At 34.7% G+C, this 22,784-nt stretch overlaps 1 protein-coding gene across 1 annotated transcript in view; it reads right to left on the bottom strand.

The window, feature by feature from the left end:
- Nucleotides 1-22,557, bottom strand: part of epsilonCOP (coatomer subunit epsilon) — a 145,905-nt gene extending 123,348 nt beyond the window's left edge. The window contains exons 1-3 of the mRNA XM_090406607.1: nucleotides 22,444-22,557; nucleotides 11,198-11,364; nucleotides 250-349 (exon numbers count right to left, since the gene is read on the bottom strand). Coding sequence (XP_090262733.1) covers nucleotides 250-349; nucleotides 11,198-11,364; nucleotides 22,444-22,542 — 366 coding nt within the window. The 5' untranslated portion in view covers nucleotides 22,543-22,557. The remainder of the gene's footprint in view (nucleotides 1-249; nucleotides 350-11,197; nucleotides 11,365-22,443) is intronic.
- Nucleotides 22,558-22,784: the final 227 nt, after the last annotated feature.

Here is a 22,784-nt window from a genome sequence, read left to right as displayed (position 1 = left end):
GCCCTAGCATGGCCTGTTCCGGCCTTAGAAGTCATCGTTGAATCATTTAAGAGGACGTCCTGGTTTTCTTTTTCCTAATGGCTTGTACTTTAAGGCTTGTTTTGGTAATCTTTCTGTTCTCATTCTTTGAACGTGTTCCATCCATCTATGTTTATATTTTTTAATTTTTTCAATTACTGGTTCTTGGTAAAAAATAAATCTAAATATCATAATAGAAATTTCTAAGTATTTAATACATTTTTAACTCACCTGTTCATGAAAGTAAATACTTCCTGCTGTTAGCAACAAAGTTGTGTTCGCAACATCCAAATTTTTCACCATTTGGTCTATATCTCGTACAACTTGGTCCCTGGTTAAGAAAGCAAATATTTGACGAGTTACTCTAACATACAAACTTCTACTTGTGAATTCTGCTGAACTTAAACAGAGTTCAACAGAATGGCAGCTATACTAGTCTAGATAACAGATACAATTTTTTTTTCTTGCTATGACTAATGACGAAATAGTCAATGATATAAAGCAATTTTGCTCTCCATTATCAACATAAGAACAATATCTTGAAACAAAGCTCTCTTTGTCACTGAATGTCATACAACTCTCAGTATTTTTTTACACCTGTGATTTGTTCTTGACATTCCACAGACACTAACAGTTGATTCACAAGAATAGATTAGTAATTTATTCAATGATATGAAAAGCTCTATTTAAGTAGTAAATGCTTAACATCAAGTGCATGCACGCACAATTGTATTCCATCACATCTTCAGAAAAATGTTTATGTGCAATGTATCTTCATGACAAGGACTACCTGTATATGGAAGCTGTTGACTACATATCAACTGACTTCTGCACTGATTCAACCTTTGTTCCTTTCTGGGTCTGGTTCCTATTAATGAGAACTCAATAAAGATCAAAACCGGTGTGGGTAATGACCCATACTGAAAAAAATCATGCATCTCCATATATAACTAGCTGATTTACTTCAAATGAAATCACCCTTAAAAAAGTTCCTCATGTGCTAAACAGGATTCGAGCCCAAGTCTTTACGTATTTTACATCATGAGATACTAATGAAACTGATGTGAATCAACAGCCTCCATATAACATTAGCCTTAATCATGAAGATACTTCACTTAGTTTGCTTACACTTGGAAAACAGATGAAAGAAGAATAGAATTACTTATCAAGTATAATTAACTTCAGGAAAATGGTGTTAAAACTTCATACTTCCCACACAGTTCATGCAAACTAACTTTGTTACATATCCAAACCAAATAAACAGAAAAAGCTATATAGCTCGTGCAATATCATAATGAAAATACGTTATCTTATATAATGGCTGATATTGAAAGTTTATTTTTCACTTGGTTAGACTATAATAAATTTAGTTTAATCCTTTATCCAAGTGTGTGCAAACAAAGGACGGGGGTAAAGTGGTACAACACCAGGCAACTCCTTGCAAAGGTGGAGCAAGCTACCAACACTCCTATCTCAGTATCTCCCATAATGCAAAACACATCTCCTTGCGGATATGTATAATGTTATGCATTAAAGGAAGGGCCACTACCCAGACTAGTTTCAACCTTTATTGAGGTCTCTTCAGTGGGAGCCAGGCCCAAGTGGAGATACCAAGGCAGAAGCATTAGCAAGGTCATCTCCTCCTATAGGAGCTGTCAAACGGTGTGCCACCTTTTTATTAATCTTTCTCTAAATCCAGAGTAATTTAATAAAAAGATGGCACACCGTTTGTTTGTTTATTATGTCTGTTAACTTTGTGTTCTCTGGATAGTATGAATGTTTTGCAAGAAAAAATATCATGCATCTCCATATATAACTAGCTGATTTACTTCAAATGAAATCACCCTTAAAAAAAGTTCCTCATGTGCTAAACAGAATTCGAGCCCAAGTCTTTCAAATGGATAGGTAAGTGTTGCATCATCCTGATAAATGCAGGTAACTGAAAAATAACTGCATGGAAGAAGGACAGTCCATAGGACAAGAAATCTGCAGGTCAAAGTCTGGAAAGGACTGTAACAGGTAGATGTATTATTTGTTAAATTACTTCTTATAACAACGGCTTCATCCCTTCTCAAGTTTAATAAGCATAAGTGGAAAGAGAAACAGCTGAAGCTGTAAACATTAAGCATTAAGGAAGATGATGCCGCTGCTTGGGAAGTTGAACTGTATAAAATCAAGATGAACAAATAAAAAGCAGAACAAGTGTGACTCAAAATTTGGAGAACAGTTGAGAGAGCAAATGAATGTTGCATAATTTTCAGGAAAATCATCATTAAAATTCTTGATATGTACCCTCAAAGTGTGAACAGGACATTTTTTGATGTCCTGTTCACACTTTGAGGTTGGTGTGAACACATTTCTTCACACATTTTTGATGGTGCTACATAAATCGTTTACATTATAATACTAACCTCCTATTAAAATATTTTCTCAAAATTAGTCTGCTATCTATCTTATCCTATATTTCAATCTCCTAAGAAACTTGTAATTGCATCAATCCACCTAGATTTTGGTCTTCCTCTGAATCTTTTACATACCATTCAGACATCATACCCCTGTTTTGCTTATCTTATTCTTTTCTTATCTCTTTATCTCATTTACCTTACCTTATCTTTCTATCTCCCTTCTGTTAAAGTACCTCTGCTCACACATTGCTTAATGTAAATAAATCCAAAATTTTCATTTTTACCAGATGCCATCAATTCACTTCCTAATTTTTCTCAGAATTCTCATATCTGTGGCCTCTAGTTTCTGATCATTTATTTTATTTTATTTATTTTTTTGATCAAATTAAAACTGATCTGTGCACTCTTGTATACACAAAGTTAACTATTTTGAAACTTTTCTCTTATTCAGTTGACTTCCCAAAAGTTCACTTTTTTTTTTTAATGTGAATTTTACTCATGACAAGTTATAAATTTTTATTTTTTACTGATTTTCCTAACTTCACACTAAAAACAGTGCTGCATACTGTGCTTCCGAATGTACTATGTGGGACCATAGTATGTGCTATAGTGCTATGTGCCCAAGCTCCAACAATATCCTGTGCTATCTAACTCCAAACATGGGTCATCGAGAAGTCATTCTCCAATAAGTTCTCTATGTAGCCAGTGTGCCTGCAAAGCACGTACAATCATATCTGGGAGTTATGTCAACCAGATATGATTTTTATGAAAATGTCCCTAAGTTGAAGCACTGTGTTGAAGTTTGGAGATGGTGTGGTTATGACTGAAATAAAAAACTAAAGGTATAAAAACTGGTTTACTGAATGAATTCATGTGCTGCAATGCCATTTGTTGTTACCATCAAGCACAGTACTGCATCATATCTGTATGTATCTTCTACATTTGATGACGGATAGATTTTCATTGTGTTCATTCTAAAATACCTGCCTAAGGTTGTATGTGAGCTAGATCATCTTTGTAGATCACTTACATAAATCTTTAAAATGTTAGCATTTATTTTTGAATTTTTTTCAAAATCTGGATCATGCTTTTCCAAAAAGAGCCATGCCAGCTTCAAAATGACAGAAAGTTTCAGAGAGAATTTTGGAAGCTGGCTTTTAGGCTCAACAATGAATACCACTTAAGGCACAACTTCTTGCCTCTGCTCTTCAAGTGTCAGAAGATCTTCATTGCTGAGAGGCTGAGAATGGGACTTCATAAGTTCAGCTACATCTTGCTGCTCCACTTCTAGCTCTAACTGCCTTGCCATCTTTACAATACTGATAATTACTTCTTCAGGTACAGGATTTTCTAAGCCTTCAAACTCATCTACCAACTGTAGACATAATTTTTTCCAGGCTCCTTTTACCGTAGAGATCTTAAAATCATTCTATGCATTTCATTTCGTATAGCTTTGATGCCATCTAAGACTGCAAAGGCTTTCCAGAAGTTCCTGATGACTTCTTGTCCAGTGCCTTCTTCGAGTAGCACTTTTAACTTCGGCAAGATTTTTTTGTTTGTTTTTAATCACAGTGTTAATAGTAGTGTGAGGGGAAGCCTAGTGCTTGGTCTATCTCAGATTGCATTACATCTTCACCACTAAGTTTAGTCATTTTAATCCTTGAATCTAATGTAATAGCCTCAGGACTTTTCTTTTTACTTAAGTTTATTTTTAATCACAACAAAAATAGTAGAATAAAAGTTAAAAAAAGTTTAATATTCACTCAATCACAAAGCAACACAATAGCTTAAAAATGCATGTGAGCCACATCTGACAGCACATTGATGAGACAGCGACACCTTTCAAGTGGTAGCATCATGGTACTAAAGACATAACTCAAGGGTAAGTAGCAATTCAAAAATATCCATAAGTACAAGGCACCATAAGTCAAAGTACTGTAAGTCAGGGTGTGGTCCCATATCTTGAAATAAGCCCACAAGAATCCAAAACTGAGCAACTCCATATAACTTTGCTCACACCGTATATCTCTGAAGGATACAGTTGTAGAGATAAATTTTGGTACAATGTCGCATTCTTCGTGAAGTAGATATACCATGGTTTTCAGCACAGTAGGCAGCTTTCACACAAGGGAAGGTAGTGAGTGGTTGCCTGGCACCCACAACTTGTTTGTCGATAACAACTAACTCATCTCTCTCTTTACTACAAGGTTAGGCTTCTTCAATCTAATATTAGTCCTAGAGTGGGGTTCTGCTGCTGATATCTAACCTTTGTTTTTTAACCTATTTTCTATAATCCTAACTGCATTAAGTCTTCTGACACGTACTCCATGGTGTGATAATAACGATGTGCAACATGAGCCAAAGTTTCTATACTCTGACAAATGCTGTGCAGTTTCTGTTATCACTTCTTCCCAGAGTTGCAATGCTCAAATCAGAATAGCAGTGATTCCTGAATTAATTAAGTCTATACATATATATATAGTATATTAGTGCTACTACCATGGTTTGGTCAAGAGTTAGATAATTTGGAAATTTGAATCAAACAAGGAACTTTTCTCGTGCACGTCAGGCCTCCAAAATGTTCATATATCTGACAATAATTCATTAACCACTTAAATTAGTTTCATCAAATCTTCAGGCTCTTTCATATTCATAGTTCATCATCATCAAATTCCTGCCATGTACCCTCAAGGGATGTACAGAATATGACAGTACTACATGAAAAATTTACATCATTACTAACTTCCTATCTACAATTTTCCTCCAAATCAGTCTGTTACTTGTCAAGACTACAACATTATCAGATCTTATATTTCTATCGTCTAAGGCACTTTGTACCGTATCAATTTACCTATATCTTGGTCTTCCTCTGGGTCGTTTTCCTGCCAACCTGGCAGAGAACACTTGTTTTGCTAATCCTTCCTAGCCCATTCTGTTTAAGTGACCATACCACCTGAGATTAGCTCTGCTAACACATTCCAGGATGCTGACAACATCAAGTTCTTTCCTAATATCCTCATTTTTAATATGATATTGCCACTGATGTCATCTGTTCACAACTCTAATCTTTCTCAGGACTCTCATATCTGCGGTCTCTAGTCTTTGGTCAAGTCTTTTACTTCTGACCCAGCTCTCAGATCCATAAGTTAAAACTGGTTTGAACACTGTCTTGTATACAGCTAATTTAGTGTTCCGACTAATTTCTCTCTTATTCCATATGAATTTATTCGATTGACTTCCTACCATACCAGCTCTGTTGATTCTGTTGTTTATTTCTATATTTAATTTACCATCTTCACTAAAAATCGTGCCTAAGTAGCTGAAATGTTTTACTTGTTCCACAGGTTCCTCATTCACAACACAGTTGAAATTTTCAATGATTCTGCCTATTTTCATTGTCTTTGTCTTTTTATTGCTGACCTTTATACCATATCTATTACAACAGTCATTCAATTAAGTCAGTGAATCCTGCAGACTTGTAGCGGATTTATTTAGAAGTATAACATCGTCCGCATAAAGCAAAGAGCAGACATTAACATCTCCAATTTTGATATCATATTTAATACCACTTTCCTTCATAATGTGATCCATATAGATAATGAATAACAGAGGGGATAAAATACATCCTTGTCTCACACCAGATTTAATATTAAACCATCTCCCTGTACTTCCTTCAATTCTAACTGCTGACTTACAACTCAAAATACAAAATGATGGTACAACATGACAAATATTCATAGTTTCACATCATACGACAGAATTATTTTCAAAAAAAAATTTGTTAGTATATCAAATGAAATAATTTTTGTCAAGTTTTTATCATTATCATCATCATGGGCAACTCCAAGGAGTCCCTAGACTCAACGAGGGAGGCCCTAAACATCGTGTCAAGAACAATTATTCAACATCCACACTATCTATCATACTTTGCCTTAACTCATTCACAGTCATGGCACCTACAACAGAATATGGCAGCTTATTCCACTCATTCACAACTCTCCAAGTAAAAAAACCTAGTTTTAACACTCTTGCCCATGGATGGCCCCCCTAGTTCTCCCACCACCAGTCCTGTTCCCAAAAATATCTTCTGAATTAATCTTAGAGAAACCCTTCAGTAATTTGAATATCTCAATCGTATCACCCCTTTTCCGCCTATCAACCAATTTCTGCAACCCACAAATCTTCAACCTGTTCTCATAAGGTTCATTCCATAACCTGCTATCATCTTGGTCACTCGCCTCTGCATCCTCTCCATTCAGAAGAAACACTGCACCCATATCTCGGCACAGTAGTTAAGATGCAGCCTTATCAAGGCTCAATACAGAGGAACAATAACTTGCTTGTCTCTGTTTGCCAAAGTATTCTTCAGTAACCAAGTGATTTGATGAGCTGATTTAGCCACTTTTGCAATGTGCCTCCTAAACTTCAACTCCCTATCCACCAACACTCCCAAATCCCTGGCCTCGTCAATCTCCTGGAGTGCAGTTCCACCAATGTGGTATACTGCTGCTAATCTTTTCACCCCAAAATGCATAACCTTACACTTTGCCACATTAAATCGACATCCATTCTCCTTAGCCCAGTCCTCTAATCTATCCATATAATCCTGCAAAATTTTGACATCATGTGCATTCACTATTGCTCTACCCAACTTTGCATCATCAGCAAACAAATGAACAGTTCCTCTCAGATCCTTTCCTATATCATTAATGAACAAATTAAATAGTAGTGGTCCAAGAACAGAACCCTGCAGCACACCACTAGTCACAGGTCATCTTTTGGACTCTACCCCTGAATAAATTACTCTGATATCTCTCAAACAACCACCCTCCTATCTGTCCCCCATTACCCTTATCCAGTTCAGTCGTCACTGTGTTATAAAACGTGAGCAAGTTAGTGAGGAATGATCTACCCTTCACAAAACCATGCTGTCCCCCATACAGTATCCCATTTTCATCTATCCATTCCTGTATTTTTCTCTTGACCACTTTCTCCAAAACCTTCATGACGACGACTCCTGATATGCTGATCGGTGGGTAATTTGCAACAGCAGTCTTGGAACCTACTTTATACAGTGGAACTATTTTCCCCTCTTTCCACCACATTGGGACTAACCCAGAACCAAGACTCAAATTAAACAAAATGGTCAAGGGCACCAACAATTCTTTAGCCGCTTCACGTAAGACCCGAGCTGGTATACCATCCAATCCCACAGATGTATTCACATTAAGGTTTTGTAATATACTATTCACCTCCATTTCATTCACCTCAATTCCCATATAAGTTGTTGGTTCTTTCAATCCTGCAATGTCACCACCTGGATGATATACTTTTGCAAAATGCTTGCACAGTAATTCCACTATATCAACTGATTCGTTACCTTCCTACCTTCGGCATTCTTTAAAATCATTCTGCAGTATACATTTTTTCTTTTACTTGCAACATATTGAAAAAACTGTTTGGGATTCTCTTTAGCCTGCATGGCTAATGTTCTTTCATAATCCACTTTTGCTTTTCTTACCACACTTGTTACCCTTCTGGCCTGCACTTTATACCGTTCATGTGCCTGCCGGTCACCTTTCTTCTTAAATTCCCCTCCAAGTTGTTTCTTTTTTTGCAGCTCAAGCTTAATGGTGTTATTCATCCATTTAACCACTACTTGATTTACTATCCAGACTCTAGGTATACAGTCAGCCATTACCTCCTTCAAACGCTCCTTTACCGCTTCACATGCACTATCAACCTCCAGCCCTTGCAGTTTTACATGCCATGACATTGAACCAAGCAATCTCCTAAGCTTGTCATACTTACCAGCCTGGTAACTCCACATGTACCCTTTCTTAATTGAAAATTCCACACATTTAGCCACCTCCCAGGTCAAACCTTATGATCACTCTCACCAATTAGTCGCAACATGGTCATATTCATTACAGTCAAATTCTCAGATGCAATTACTAGGTCAAGCATTCTCGAACCCCTAGTATATTCCGTTACATGCTGTCACAGGTAGTTATCCCTTAATAACTACATAAAATCCAATTCCTTCCTCCTTCCAATCAATGTTACCATAGTTGAAAACCCCCATAATAATTACCCTCCTTCCACTCATTGCGTCTATTTGTCTATGCATACTATCTCCACCATCTATTCCATCACCTGGTCTATAGCAGCACCCAACTGTATATTTTGTTCCACTAGTCTCAATCTCACATCAAATAGCCTCAAATGTGCTCTCTTCATATCCTGCAGTTCAACTTCAATTCTCCTTGGCTGCAGTTCATCAGCTATCATCGATAACACTCCTCCCTCCATTCTTTTCTCTCTGTCCCTCCTAAACACACTAAAGCCTTCACATTCTATCCCACTAGTTATATCATCTTGTCAGCCATGTCTCACTAATGCCAATAACCTGTGGCCAGGAAGAGCCAACCATGGCCAAAAATTCTTCCTTCTTGTTTCTAATACTCCTGGCATTAGTATACATGAAGTGCAAAAGCCTGTTAGTCCCACCCCTATCTTGATGCCTTATATTAATTATCCCATTCTGATTTGTTGTCCTTCGTACTAGCTAAGGAATGTTATACACATTCTTACACTCAACTGCCTCACTGATGTCTGCATATCCACTCCCCCCCCCACTAATAGCTCTAGTTTCCCTGATTCTGCACATCCACTTTCACTTCATTCAGCAACACTTTTTCTAGTCTCTGCACACTAAATCCATTCAGATGCGAACCATCCATCTTATATAAGTCCTTTCGCCCATCAAACTCACTCCACGCCACTCCTCCTGCATAACCTGTGCATAAGGTCATTTGCAATTATGGCCCTCCTCAACTCTTCTCCGTCATACCGTGGCAACAGACTCACTATCTCAACTCCCTCACTCTTTTCTTTTGCTACCTCTAGTGATTCCTTCAGGTCCTCTCTCATAGCAAATTTATCACCTTTTAAATTATTTGTTCCTTTAACTACTATCATTTCTTTCACCCTCTGCTTTTGCGTTCTAATAGCCTCATTTACATCCTTAATTTTCGCACCCGGTAAGTACAATTTTATCGAACTCTCATCTATTACACCTCTTACTAGTGAATCACCGTACAACACTCGCTCCTTCATTTTCCTTTCACTCCCTATCATGCTCTCATTTTTCTTATCACACGTTCGCTTCTTTCCGTTAGCTGATGCGCTTGGTAAACAATTTTGTAATCGCTTCAGCTGCCACTTTGCCCTATATATCACTCTGCGCAACCATGCGATCTCCCTCGTTGCAACTAACTCTTCATTTTTTTTTTTTATCACTCAAACCATTCTCACGTTCTGTACTTTTACTTTCACTCTCACCCACAACACCACTCTCAATGCTATCTGGCACTACACTGCAAATTTCTATCATATCATTATTTTCAATCAGATTATGGCTTTCATCTATTATATTAATCTCGCAACCTGAGACACACTTCAAATCCTCACATTCCTGACACTTTCCCACCACTATCATTATCGAACCAAACTCCAGCTGCTTTCGGAAATGCATACATCCTGCAAATGTTACACTGAACAAACTCCCTTGGGTTAAATTTATTCAACAAAGACGGCAATGATTTGGACGCCATTGCCTTTCTTCTCATTGGTGCCATGTGCTACACTACGTATGTATCTTATCAAAATACTAATTTAACACTAATTAAAACAAACTTTTTATGCTAAACAGATTAACTCTGCAATAAACTATAATCTAGCACAATAATTAACTGATAACGCTATTTTTTTTTAAAACTAAATCACTTATCTTTCACAGCTCTTCAAATGTAGTCCTACTATCAATGTGGCCCCTAACGACTATCAAATTTTACAGATTTAGACTTGATATCTAGGCTAGACTTCGCCTCAGATTCACAAACTCTCGAAACAATCAGTCTTTCCAAACTCAATAATAACAAGAGTGTTATTTTTCAGAACCTATTATAAATTTAAATTGTAGATTCTTAAATAAAAATTTTACCAGATACATGTCTGCTTATTTTATTTTTTTACTGATGAAACTTCTACTTATAGCTACTATTTTTTTTAAAGTGAAGTGGCCATAGATTCACAAACATTTGGCATCAGATAAAATGTTCATATTATGCAGATTCTTCCTGACCAGTTCTATACAAAAAGAAATATTTTTCCTCTTATTCCTCGCCCTAGGCAATTTCCCAGTTAACAAATTTTTAGCAGCTACCTTTTCTGAAATTGAGTTTACACTATTAGAAAACTTATATGCTGCATATAATCACAGAGAACTAAATTATTTATACTAGTAGACAATTGAAATAGCATCAACAATTCTCCCACCTAGTACTAAGTCTGTTGGAAACAGATGCAGCTGCTGCCCAACATCCCTTTAGAGTATACCTTGAAACCCACAGAACAAGTTTCTTTTCCTCCTCCTTCATCCCTGTTACTGCTGTATCGTGGAAGTCTTTCCCTGTGTTTCCCAAGGAATACAATTATACAGGCTTTTAAATCAAATGTAAACAAGTTTGTCCTTTCCCAATCCACTACTCATACACAGTACTAACATATTACAGGTTGATTAACCAACCTCTTGTGTATGAGCTCAACATAAAAACTAGATTAAGTAGAATAAATTAAATATTTTTAAACATTCAAAACATCTGCTAATTCAGAGACTGCAAGTGGCATTTACAATATTAGATTATTGGCATTTAAGAAACGTTTAAAAATATCACTGAAATATTTAAATACAAACATGTTTTCCTGCTTACTTTCTGGAAGAATCACTAGCCAAATAATCAGCAAACATCTTAAGACATTGAAGCTCTTCTACATCACCTGAGCGTATTTCATCAAGTACAACTCCATATTTCCTCTGAGCCAAATAAGCTCGATACATGAATATTTTTTTTTCTAGTTTTTGCTCTGGATTAGTGATCTAAAAATACAAATATAAAAACTATTAAATGAAAGGGGAAAAAAAAAACACTATTGAACAATAAATACTTAAGTGATACATGAGATTTAACAATGCTGGGTCTGATGACAGTACCCAATTACTTACCCATAACTAAGGTAGCTACTCTGTTCCAATTGCAGAGAGAGAGAGAGATGATGCAATCTTTGAGCTGTGAGGTGGCAAAGTACATTTCACATTAAGAACATGTATATGAACTATAGAGCAAGTAATTAATGGAAAATACTTAGCCATCTCACAGCTCAAAGATTGCATGATCACAAACAGCTAAAGGCAGTACCATGGGATGAGAAACTACAAGGAAAGGAAGGGAATCACTCAATGCAGAAAGGAAGGAAAGAGTGTCAAACTGCACTTTCAGCAGTATGAGAATAAATCAGATGAAAGTTAAACTGATAATTGAAAAACAACTTGCATAATCTACATAATATGTCATGAAAAAAAAAAATTCAAGGAAAACATCATTAGCAAACTCATGAGTCATATAAAGCACAAGCTGAAAGAGTGATGGTCATGGTAATGAAGACAGATTAGATTATCAGATAAAATTATCTGAGCAAGCCAAAGAGAGCTGTATTTTGCTCTGTGACAAGAACGATTACAGAAGGATAACTTTAACAACTGCAATGGCAGGATAGTGATATCAGCAGAAAGAATAAATTATTTTGCTAATCTATCATACAAATGGAGATACGGTGTATGATTTGATAGAAACAGATGAGATAATTGAGCAGGAGATGAACTGAAAATTAGGGCACAAATTCATAATTGCAGATAGGAGTATCATGGAAGAAAAAGAGTAGCATGAAGTTTTGTAATTTAGTAATTTACTCATTTTTATAATAATATGAGTAAATTTTATAATGGAAATGATTATTCTACGATATATCTAGACTGGCAGGCATAGACTTCTGTGGCTAATTGGTTCAAAAGATATATTTCGGTGATTATACCACATTTTTTTATTATTCAGTTATATAAAACACTGAAATAATTGTTTCCGACAAGTTTCATAAATCGTAGGATTTACATCTTCAGGGTCTTGCTTTCCATACCACTTCCACTGGACACAATGTACTCTGGCATAAAATGACAATGTCATACATAGAAAACAACAGTATATAAGAAAATTTAAAGAAGCTGCTAATATGCTAAAAAACCCAACCCAATGCAATAAAAATCAAGGTTTAATTCTCCATCAAGTGTGGTCAGCTCTAATAAAAATTCTACCTCAATCTGAGCTCGGACTGTATGAAACGAGAACAAGAACACGTGACATTGTCCAGTATTGTTCAATGTCAATAACGTTATATATCTGCATTCTGTTATTTGAGTTTTATGAATAGCCAGACGGTTATGATTTGTATTTATTAATTCTCTTGTTTAAACTTTAAGTTATACTATTTACCCCCTGAAGATGTAAATCCTACGATTTACGAAACTTGTCAGGAACTATCATTTCAGTGTTTTATATAACTGAATAATAAAAAAATGTGGTGTAATCACCGAAACATATCTTTTGATATCTAGACTTTGCAAAGAAATATAATGTATTTATGTGTGCACAAGGCATTTTCTTTTTTTCTTTTTTCTGTTATCTTATCTGATGATGTAGCTATGGTGTCTGTACTTGGTTGGACCTCACGAGGGCTTCGAAAAATGTGAGAATGAATTATGCTCAAAGGGATTTTTGGATCACCTATCCACCACAGAGCCATCTATGGATACCCACTATCTAACAAGCAATAAAGTCTCTCAGAAGTGGAATGCCAAAGTTACTTCAGATACTAGTGTAAAATTCGATGCAGCATAAATTTTTATATTTTTTTATTTCATCGACTTTTACAGAGGTCAGATCTAGAAAAACTTGTAAAAATAACTTTTGGTTGTTATTGTAAATGGAATACTAAAAGCCTACGTATAAAGCCCAAAGAGAATTAGCTTGCTCGCTTGCATAAACAAAGAATGTCAAAGTGGTAAAGCCAAGGGCAATGCCCTTGCCATCAGAAAGTTATGATGTTAGTGCTCTGATTAAATTATAAGAGAGCCCTTTTGTTTGTTTGCACGTTCAGTCTTAGACGACCCTCAAGGTCAGTGGAGAAAGGGGCGGCAAGATTCAAACATAGTTCCACAGTCCGGTAAAACGGATTAAAGACATACGAAAGGGGAGAAAAGAGAAGTCGGCGGAAATTTTAGATCAAGAGTCACGAGGAAATATCTGGGGTTCCAAAACCTACATCCAGGGTTTGCACAGGAAGGTACGGGGATTTCAATCTTTAACCCAAGGTTCCGGAAAAGACTGAATATAAGGCTGGGATCTTCAACCATCGAGGTCGACAGTTTAGGCTAGAACAGAGAGAAGTCGAAAGGAGGTAACGAGGTGGAGGTCGATCCACAGCAAATCATCCAGATCAGAAATGACAGTTACCAGAAGCGATTAACTATGGAGGGAGCAGCTGAGCCGGACCCAATGCATTGCCGATCAGACAAATCTGCATGTACTCTGCATCCCCTTTGCCCGAAGCTCCAAGACACTGGGAAATTGCGTTCCAGACCTGCCAATCGTTCTGAATGAAATGCCAGTGCTCCGTAAACCTCTAAGGAAAGAACTCAAAACCCGAGATGGAAAAGGAAGCTAAGGACTTTGAGACGAATAGAGAAGTCGTGCACTAAAAGCAAAAAGAATTCATTTGCATCAATTGCTGTATATTATTTTTTTTTATGCGATGTAAGGGAACTACCTTAATGGACTGCTAAGTTTAATGTGATAAGATAATTATAGCCTGAAAATAATTAATGCAACTTTATGGTTGGAATTAATAAGTGTATTGATCAGAGCATAGCAAATTCCTAAGAAGTGATTGGGCAAAATGTTTAATTGTTAATTGTAAGGAATTCTAAGACTTTATGCTGGATAATTACAGAAAATTACCATAGTGATTCTGTTCTAAATTAGTTTACTTAAAATAGGAGTCATAAATTATATTGCAGTAATTTTGTAAGATATGTTACATAATTGTGGAAGTATGCTGTAGAAGTTTGTCATATACAGTGTAGCATTAAGAAGCAACTTCCCTATTGCATGCATTGTATATTCAGTCTTAGTATTTAATAAACATGCTTGTTATTTATATTCAATGAGTACCGCCTGATCTTTAATATGCAATGCACTGTTTCGAAATAAACTCGATCCTGTGAGCGCGGGGGGGGGGGGGAGACTAAATGATAGATAAGATAAGGAATGCATAGAGAGCCATGACTGTAATTTAATGAGAGGATTTGGATTAACTAAAGACCTACTGGAAGTACTACTGTTTCTTATACCACAAGGAGGCCTAGTGACGTAGTCTTTAATAAATAATGAATTTCTAGTGTTCTCAGGTATAAGAATATAGAGTCATGGAAGGTAGAGTAAGAGATAGAACCAAGAATAGGAATTAAATAATACAGCATAAATAGATAGCCATAGTTTACGATGGCTATTGTAAACTATGGGAAAAGGAAAGTTAACTCCACTACACTTAAGACTAAGAGTAAGGAAGGAGGAAAAAATAAAAGAGAAAATAATGCACGGAAAGTATAGAAAACAAAAAAAAAGGAAAAATGAAACAAGTCAGTATCACTGAGAAGGTCCCTCCATGAATATGTGCCCTACATGAGGGGAGGAGTATTAGTCTGGTTGGGAGAGGCTATGCATTGTCTCTCATCAGTCTATTAGTTGCCCTCCCATATTCATTTTATTATTATTATATTACCGTTATTATTACATAACAGTAATTAGCAATCAATTAATACTTAATTAGCAATCAATTCATCTTCAACATTGTTCGGGTCCATCTAGGTATTGCTCACATGGCAAGTTTGAACCCACAGCTTTTCCAACTATGTCTTTCAAACTTCTCTCTTATACTATCATGCCAAATTAAACACCAAGTCATTTTGCATCTTATGCATGTTAAATGCCTACCAGTGTCTAGGTTTACATTTAAAAAAAAAAAAAGGAAAAAAAAATTACAGAAGGCCAGAACTCCAGAATTAATGTCATTTCCTTTTCAGGGTTCTAAAATAAATAAATATTAATTTTTACCATTCATCAAAATAAAAATTATTTACTAAAATCATTTCAATCTACATACCATAGGTATGCATATGCATGACTGTAAACAGAACACAAATAATATATAATATAAGTAATAATAAACTATTAGCATTTTGAAGTTTACTAACTTTCAAACTGGGTTGATATCTTTCAGAGAGAGAATCAGCTATTTGGAATATGTAGATAATGTCATTGGGGACTTAAATCTATTCCGATATGAAATGCAGAACAGCCATCTTTGATCAGAGATGGAAATAAGTGGTAAGGATTCAAGGTTCAAAAAGGTGAATAGTTTGTGAGTGGTACCTATGAACTAAGAGCTACATTATATGATTAGGTTGTGTTTATATATATTTATGTATTTCTCTGATTTAATTATAATTAAATGAGTAGATATGGGAACAAATAGGCATAAGCTGATTTTTTTAAATTTTTTTTTTTTAAATGAGTGGAATGGGCTACCAATAAGCAATGTGTTAGTGTGACCCCAGGGCAGGTCCAAGAGTATGATGCCCCTAGGCAGAGAAAATTTAGGTGCCCCTATACATTGTCTCTCTCTACATATTTTGTCATACTCACACAAACATAAGCCCCGAAGTCTTAGCACCCCTAGGTGATTGCATAGGTTCACCTAATGATAAAACCAGCTCTGTGTGAGCCTCACACAATCAATGTTCCTTTGAAGAAGTTATAGCAATCGCTTTTCCGTAAGTGATGATGCGTATGACTCCAACTGAGCCATACACATCATCATTCCCCAGGGCCGGCCTTCTCTATAAAGGGGCCCGGGGCCCAAGAAACCTTTTGGGGTCCTAAAATATTTTTCAAAGGTAAAAATTAAAGGATTCGAAATAAACGTATTGTAAAACCTCTTGCCTGCAAATGATTTTGCCACAGGAAAACAAAAAAAACACATTCGAAATATAACAGGTTAAAATAACGTTTACTGAACACAAAACAAAAGTATTAAATAATTAAAATAAATAAATATTTAACACAAACAAAAGTAACCTGGCTCACCAACTAGCACACAAAAACTATTAACAATTAATTATTGTTTAAAGTAATAAAAAAATTAATTTAAGCACATAAAAAAAATAAATAGGTTTACTATTTAGGGGCCTAGATTTACTAACACGTATATTGCTTAATATGTATTTATTTAAATATGCAAATTTTTATTTGCCATGTCATTAATCATTTCCAAAAAATTACAATTTTTGGCAATTTCCTTTTCGATGCTTAATATAGCAAGTGCATTTAAGCATTCTTCGCACATACTTGATCGAAGATAATTCTTTATCAATTTTAATTTGCTAAAAGAACGCTCTGCACTTGCTATAGTAACTGGTAACGTAAAGAAAATTTTCAATACAGTTAGCACATTTGGAAATAGTTCATTATAACTATTATTTAATATATATTGCAATATGTCTTGCGCGGTATTTACATTTTTTTGGTCCAAGATCAATTCTTGTAACAAATCAATTTCCAGGATTAAGTCTTCATTTACATCTTTACTATAATATTTTACAAAATCCCTTGAGCGGTTTTCTAGTTCATTTTTTTCTAATGTTTTTATATTAGTGATTAATTTAAAATAAGAAATAACATTGGGTATATTTTTAAATCTCTCATCTATTTGTACAATAACGGTATCAATCACAACGTTAAAAAAGTGACATCTAAATTCCTCTACCAGGTTTAGTAAAACTTCATCTTCTGCTAGTTCGGAAAATAATCTTTTTCTTTTTCGAATTCTTTTTTCAGGGAAGTCTTCAGAAATATTCAAGTTTGGTGCTATCATTTTTGCGTCATCTAAAAATGTGTTAAATTTTGATCTTAAATTTTGGATTTCATTTTTAATTTTATTCACTAAATTAAAAGCAGTCAAGAACAATTGTTTTTGCTTGAAATAGTTTGCCAATATTGTAAGCTTAAATAAGCTTAAAATAAATGGCATTTCTTGTAATCAATCTAGTAGACTTTTAGCTTTGGGTACTGCTGTGTTATCGTTAATTGCACCAATAAATTCTTCTAAGGCATTAAAAGTTTGTTCAAACTGTGTATACACTGCTTTGACTGCGTCTATTTTGGCTTCCCATCGAGTATCACATAATAGTTTAAGCGTAATATTTAAATGCTTTTGTATAATTTCCCACCTTTTTGTAGATGCAGAAAATACGCAGCATAAACGTTGCAATATTCCGAAAAATATTTTACAACATATGCTACTGGAAGCAACATCACAAATTATCAAATTAAAAGAATGTGATAAGCAAGGTCCATAAATTGCATGAGGGTTTAAACTAATTATTCTAGATTGTACGCCTTTATAGGTTCCCTTCATATTGCTACCGTTATCATATGCTTGCCCTCTACAATTCATAATATCTGAATCAAGCTCACCTATTCTTTTTAAAAGCGAATTTGCTAGTCTTTCACCAGTCACATCAGTTACTTCAATAAATCCTATAAATGACTCATTTATAATTAATTTTTTGTCTTCAAAATTTACATATCTAATAATTATTGAAGTTTGTTCCTTGTGAGAAATATCAGGAGTACAATCCATTTGGATGCTGTAATATATGGCTACTTTTATATCGTCTTCAATTTTTATTAAGGACTATTAAGGACAATTTTTATTAAAATACGCAGCATAAACGTTGCAATATTCCGAAAAATATTTTACAACATATGCTACTGGAAGCAGCATCACAAATTATCAAATTAAAAGAATGTAATAAGCAAGGTCCATAAATTGCATGAGGGTTTAAACTAATTATTCTAGATTGTACGCCTTTATAGGTTCCCTTCATATTGCTACCGTTATCATATGCTTGCCCTCTACAATTCATAATATCTGAATTAAGCTCACCTATTCTTTTTAAAAGCGAATTTGCTAGTCTTTCACCAGTCACATCAGTTACTTCAATAAATCCTATAAATGACTCATTTATAATTAATTTTTTGTCTTCAAAATTTACATATCTAATAATTATTGAAGTTTGTTCCTTGTGAGAAATATCAGGAGTACAATCCATTTGGATGCTGTAATATATGGCTACTTTTATATCGTCTTCAATTTTTATTAAGGACTTCATTACCTAATGCAGCAATAATTTCCATTTGAAATCTATGCGCCAAATGATGCACAATTCTTTTTTTCGTATTTTTAATTCTGTTTACATGATCCATTAGCACAGGATCATATTTACTTAATTCTATTAAACTTAAAAAATTTCCATTATTCGGCATTCCTATTGTTTCATGGGATCCTCGAAATGATAGATTACTTCTAAAAATAGAATTACATCTACAATCAGTGGTGCACCCAGAGGGGAGCCAAGGGGCCCGGGCACCCCCCAAAGAAAAGGAAAAAACACTAGAAAAATTTCCAAAAATCTTTTCCTAATTAAAATTCATTTTTTTTATTTATGTTGTGTGCTACTTATGAATTAGCGATCACTGCAGATGCTCAGTTATAGGTCGTATGCGATGTGTAGTGTGTATTCGCAAAACGTCTACTCAACTCAGCCCCCCCCCCCCAAGGTTAAATCCTGAGCGCTCGGCCCCCTCCAAGATTAAATCCTGAGTGCGCCACTGTCTACAATTCTTTGGAATAGTAATTTTAGAAGTTCCATTTCTTTATTTATATTAATTTGATTTGTTCTGTCAACAGTCGAACATAAATTAAGCCTTTTTAATAATTCTTACCAAGCAATAAAAGAATTAAAGTAACAAACAGAAAGCTCATGATCTCGAATTACAGATGACAGTTTTCTCCATTTATTAAAACCATATATAAATCGTGTTGATTGATCTTTTCCTCTTCTTTTGGAAAATAATACACAACAAAAGCAAAATACTGAGTCTTGAGCTTTTGAGTAAACTAACCAGCTGCGAAGCTGAGTTTCACCATTTGGCATTTTTTTTTAAATAGTATGATGTAGAAAATGATCTACCTACAACATTCTTAACAAATGCGTCTTGATGATGTTATTTAGGTCCAGTTTTAACACAAAATAATCTAAATTTATCAGTTATAATATTTGGCCACAAACCTGGATCATTTATATTCACTTGATCACCATCGTTATTGTTTTCATCGTTATTTGCTGTATCCAAAACATTTGTATAATCAGACGCATCTTTTTCGACAAATCCCACAGTTTCTACATTTTCGTTGAAAATATTGTGTAGCTTGTTTGGAGTTTTCTTCTTCAGTTGAAGTTTGAATCACAACTGCTGAAATTGTAGCAATTTCATTGTCAGATTTATTTTGTAGCCATGAAAACAAATCTACTTGCAACGTTTTGAGATTTTGCTTTTCTTCTTTTTTCTTTTCTGCTGATTTCCTCTTTTTGACACCCAGAGGGATATTTTCTTGGCATGGACATTATAGGTTAGGCTTTGCCTGTCGAAGAAGTAAATAATATTAAATATTTTTATCCCATGAATTAACAAAAAGTTAAATATGTACATACTTTTTACAATATTACAAAATTTTAGAAACACTCAAGGAATGTGGATTTTTGTTTGTTTGTTTAGTTCAGTACATCAGTTTCACCCTTATCTATCACTATTAACTGAGTTGAAATTAATGTAGTTGAGATCTAATCACGTGCAGACAACACTTCATAATCCTGAATATTGATAATACATTTCACATAGCTTTAAAAATAACTTACTGTATTTACTGAAATATAACTGGTCCTTGCGTATAACTCGCACCCCTGATTTTACTTTGCGAAAAAAAGAAATTGAAAAGTTTTGCGTGACCTCGCACAGAAAAAAAAAAGTTTAATCATGTTCACCTGATGGCAATAGTGACTCGCTCATGGCAATAGATCCCGTGGCAAACTACGCACTCTCCATACTAGCCAATATGTCTGCAGACGCAAGTAAAAGCAGGTCGCTTTATTGTATCACTGAATAAGGTACAAACATTTGCAGCCTGTGTAATATATTTCTCAACAAATAGTGCAATTAGAGAGAGAGCTGGGATAAAAATGACACTAACTAATGAATTGCATGTCCCTTCCCCAAAAAACTATGCTATTTAGCAGCAAGCAAAACCATATGCTGCACTGGCAAACACTAAAAACTAGATGTGTGGGAGTCTGTCCCCCCAGCTCAAATGCAGAGCAACAATAAAAATCAACAGAAAGTGTTAAAATTCGTAAACGTGTTAAAGCTAGGAAATATATAGTGAATATTGTTATCTCACTTTCAGATATTGAATTTAGTTGAAAAGAATTACCATTTCAATTAAAAAATTGTCTGCTGACTTTTATCTTTGACTCGCGCAACCTTTTGTTAATACCGCACCAATCATATGCACATATCTTTACTGGCCTAGTACCATGGCTGTCTGTTCATTAGTCATTTGTGAAGGATTGTTCATTAAGTATCTCAAGTCTTGTAAATTACTGCTAATTTTTGCTTGAAATAATGGGAAAGCAGATGGTGCTATTTGGGTAGGATGCACACAAGGAAACTGCTCTCTAGGCAGGAAATAGCAATTGCAATATATGCGGGGATTTTATGAAAAAAACTGAAAACTTTAGTTTCCGAAAATCAATGTAAAGGAAATTTGCTTTTATATCTAATAAAAAATTGACAAATTAATTTACATTTATTGTCATAAATTAATTGACAATAAATACTTCCAATCCATATTTTAATGACTTATGATTTAATAAAATCCAAATTCAAATACACTTTAGAAAACGGATACGTTCTTTACGAAACATGAAAATATATATCAAATGATGGTAAAGGAGTCACGCCACGTCCGGATGCCTGACGAATAATGCAACAACTGAACTGGACAAAACTTGTACATCAGTATATCGTGGCAATATATCGATGGCTTAGAAATAGGATATTTGTTTCTAATTTTCTTATTACTTATTTTTATGAAACAGTTGGCAGAGTTTAATTAATTATTGCATTTTTATTTGGTATAGCTGTAATTAATAAAATTGTATTATATTAAGTTAAAATATGTGTCAGTAAAGATGTTTGAAATGTAAAAAAGTCATTGGTGTGCCACGTTTGGAAGGCATGTTAAGGGTTGCCCACCCTTACTCTAGACTAACTATATATAAAGAATATAATAAATATTTTTTCAACTGTTTCGATAACGAGCCAAATGATATAAATGTGTAACAGATTAGGAAAAAAAACTAATGACGAATCAGGCATTTTAGGGTATAAGCGAAATCATGTTTGTTAATTTTTATACACTGCATAAACTCATCAAAAGGGTTAAGCAAAAACCCTAATATAATAGAGAAACACAGAAATATTATTATTAAAGGGAGCCCTAAAATCCTGTCGATGAAATCCCTTCAGTTATAAGCTAAATTAGAAGAAAAAAACAAAAAATACGTTTCCGCAAATGTGTACGACTGTGCCCACTCGATCGTGCAGCCCGGGAGCATTGAAACCACTGCACCGACGAGATGGCCGGCCCTGTCACTCCCCCACCTTTCACACAACCCACGAAGCTGTCAGTGATATAAATGCATTTTCTAAAGCGACTGGGAGCAAAAAAAGTCCCTTTCTTACCCTCCCCATGGTCAGCCGCTCAAATACTGAATGGAAGTATCATTTTGTTGTTATTATCGAATATTGTAAAAGTAAGGAATTACTTGAAATCGAATTTTGGAAATTTCCAGAGGAATGATGTTTGCTGCATGGGCATTTTTTTTAATTAATTCACATTTCCTGCAGCATGCCAATCAAGATAGATTCCACAAATAATTGCAAATTAGAATATATTTTATTTAACAGAACTAATTGTAGACTTTCATCAAACCTTGAATTATCTTACGTCATACATTGGAGGATAACACAGAACGTTATTTTCTAATATCTAGTATATATAAACTCTACACTCAATTAAACTAATAAAAGAAACAACTGGATACCTTAATCTTTTGCACTTCATTTATACAATGCTGAAAATTCCCGATAAAAAATGAATTCTTAGTATCAAATAATACGTCCTGTTGAGATGACATCTTCATAAACACGTTGGCAAACTAAAGATCACTACGCATGCGTCGAAATAAACTTAAAAACACCTTTTCGTCTGCTCTCGTAACGGCAATTGCTTTAATTGTCATTTACGGTTAATGGTTGATAAAAATAAATAAATAAATAATAAAACAAAAGGCTTCATTTTGGTGAAATAAATTAATAGAAATAGGACATATTATTATAAATCCATCCTCATTTCATAGCCAAAAAGTTTCTAAAAATTGAAAAG

Source organism: Typopeltis vanoorti, chromosome 16 (genome assembly GCF_054136105.1).
Source record: "Typopeltis vanoorti isolate ZY-2024b chromosome 16, IOZ_Tvanoo_1.0, whole genome shotgun sequence".
Taxonomy (NCBI): Eukaryota; Metazoa; Arthropoda; class Arachnida; order Uropygi; family Thelyphonidae; genus Typopeltis; species Typopeltis vanoorti.
The sequence above is the reverse complement of the archived record's forward strand: the minus strand, read 5'-3'. Positions and strand labels throughout refer to the sequence as shown.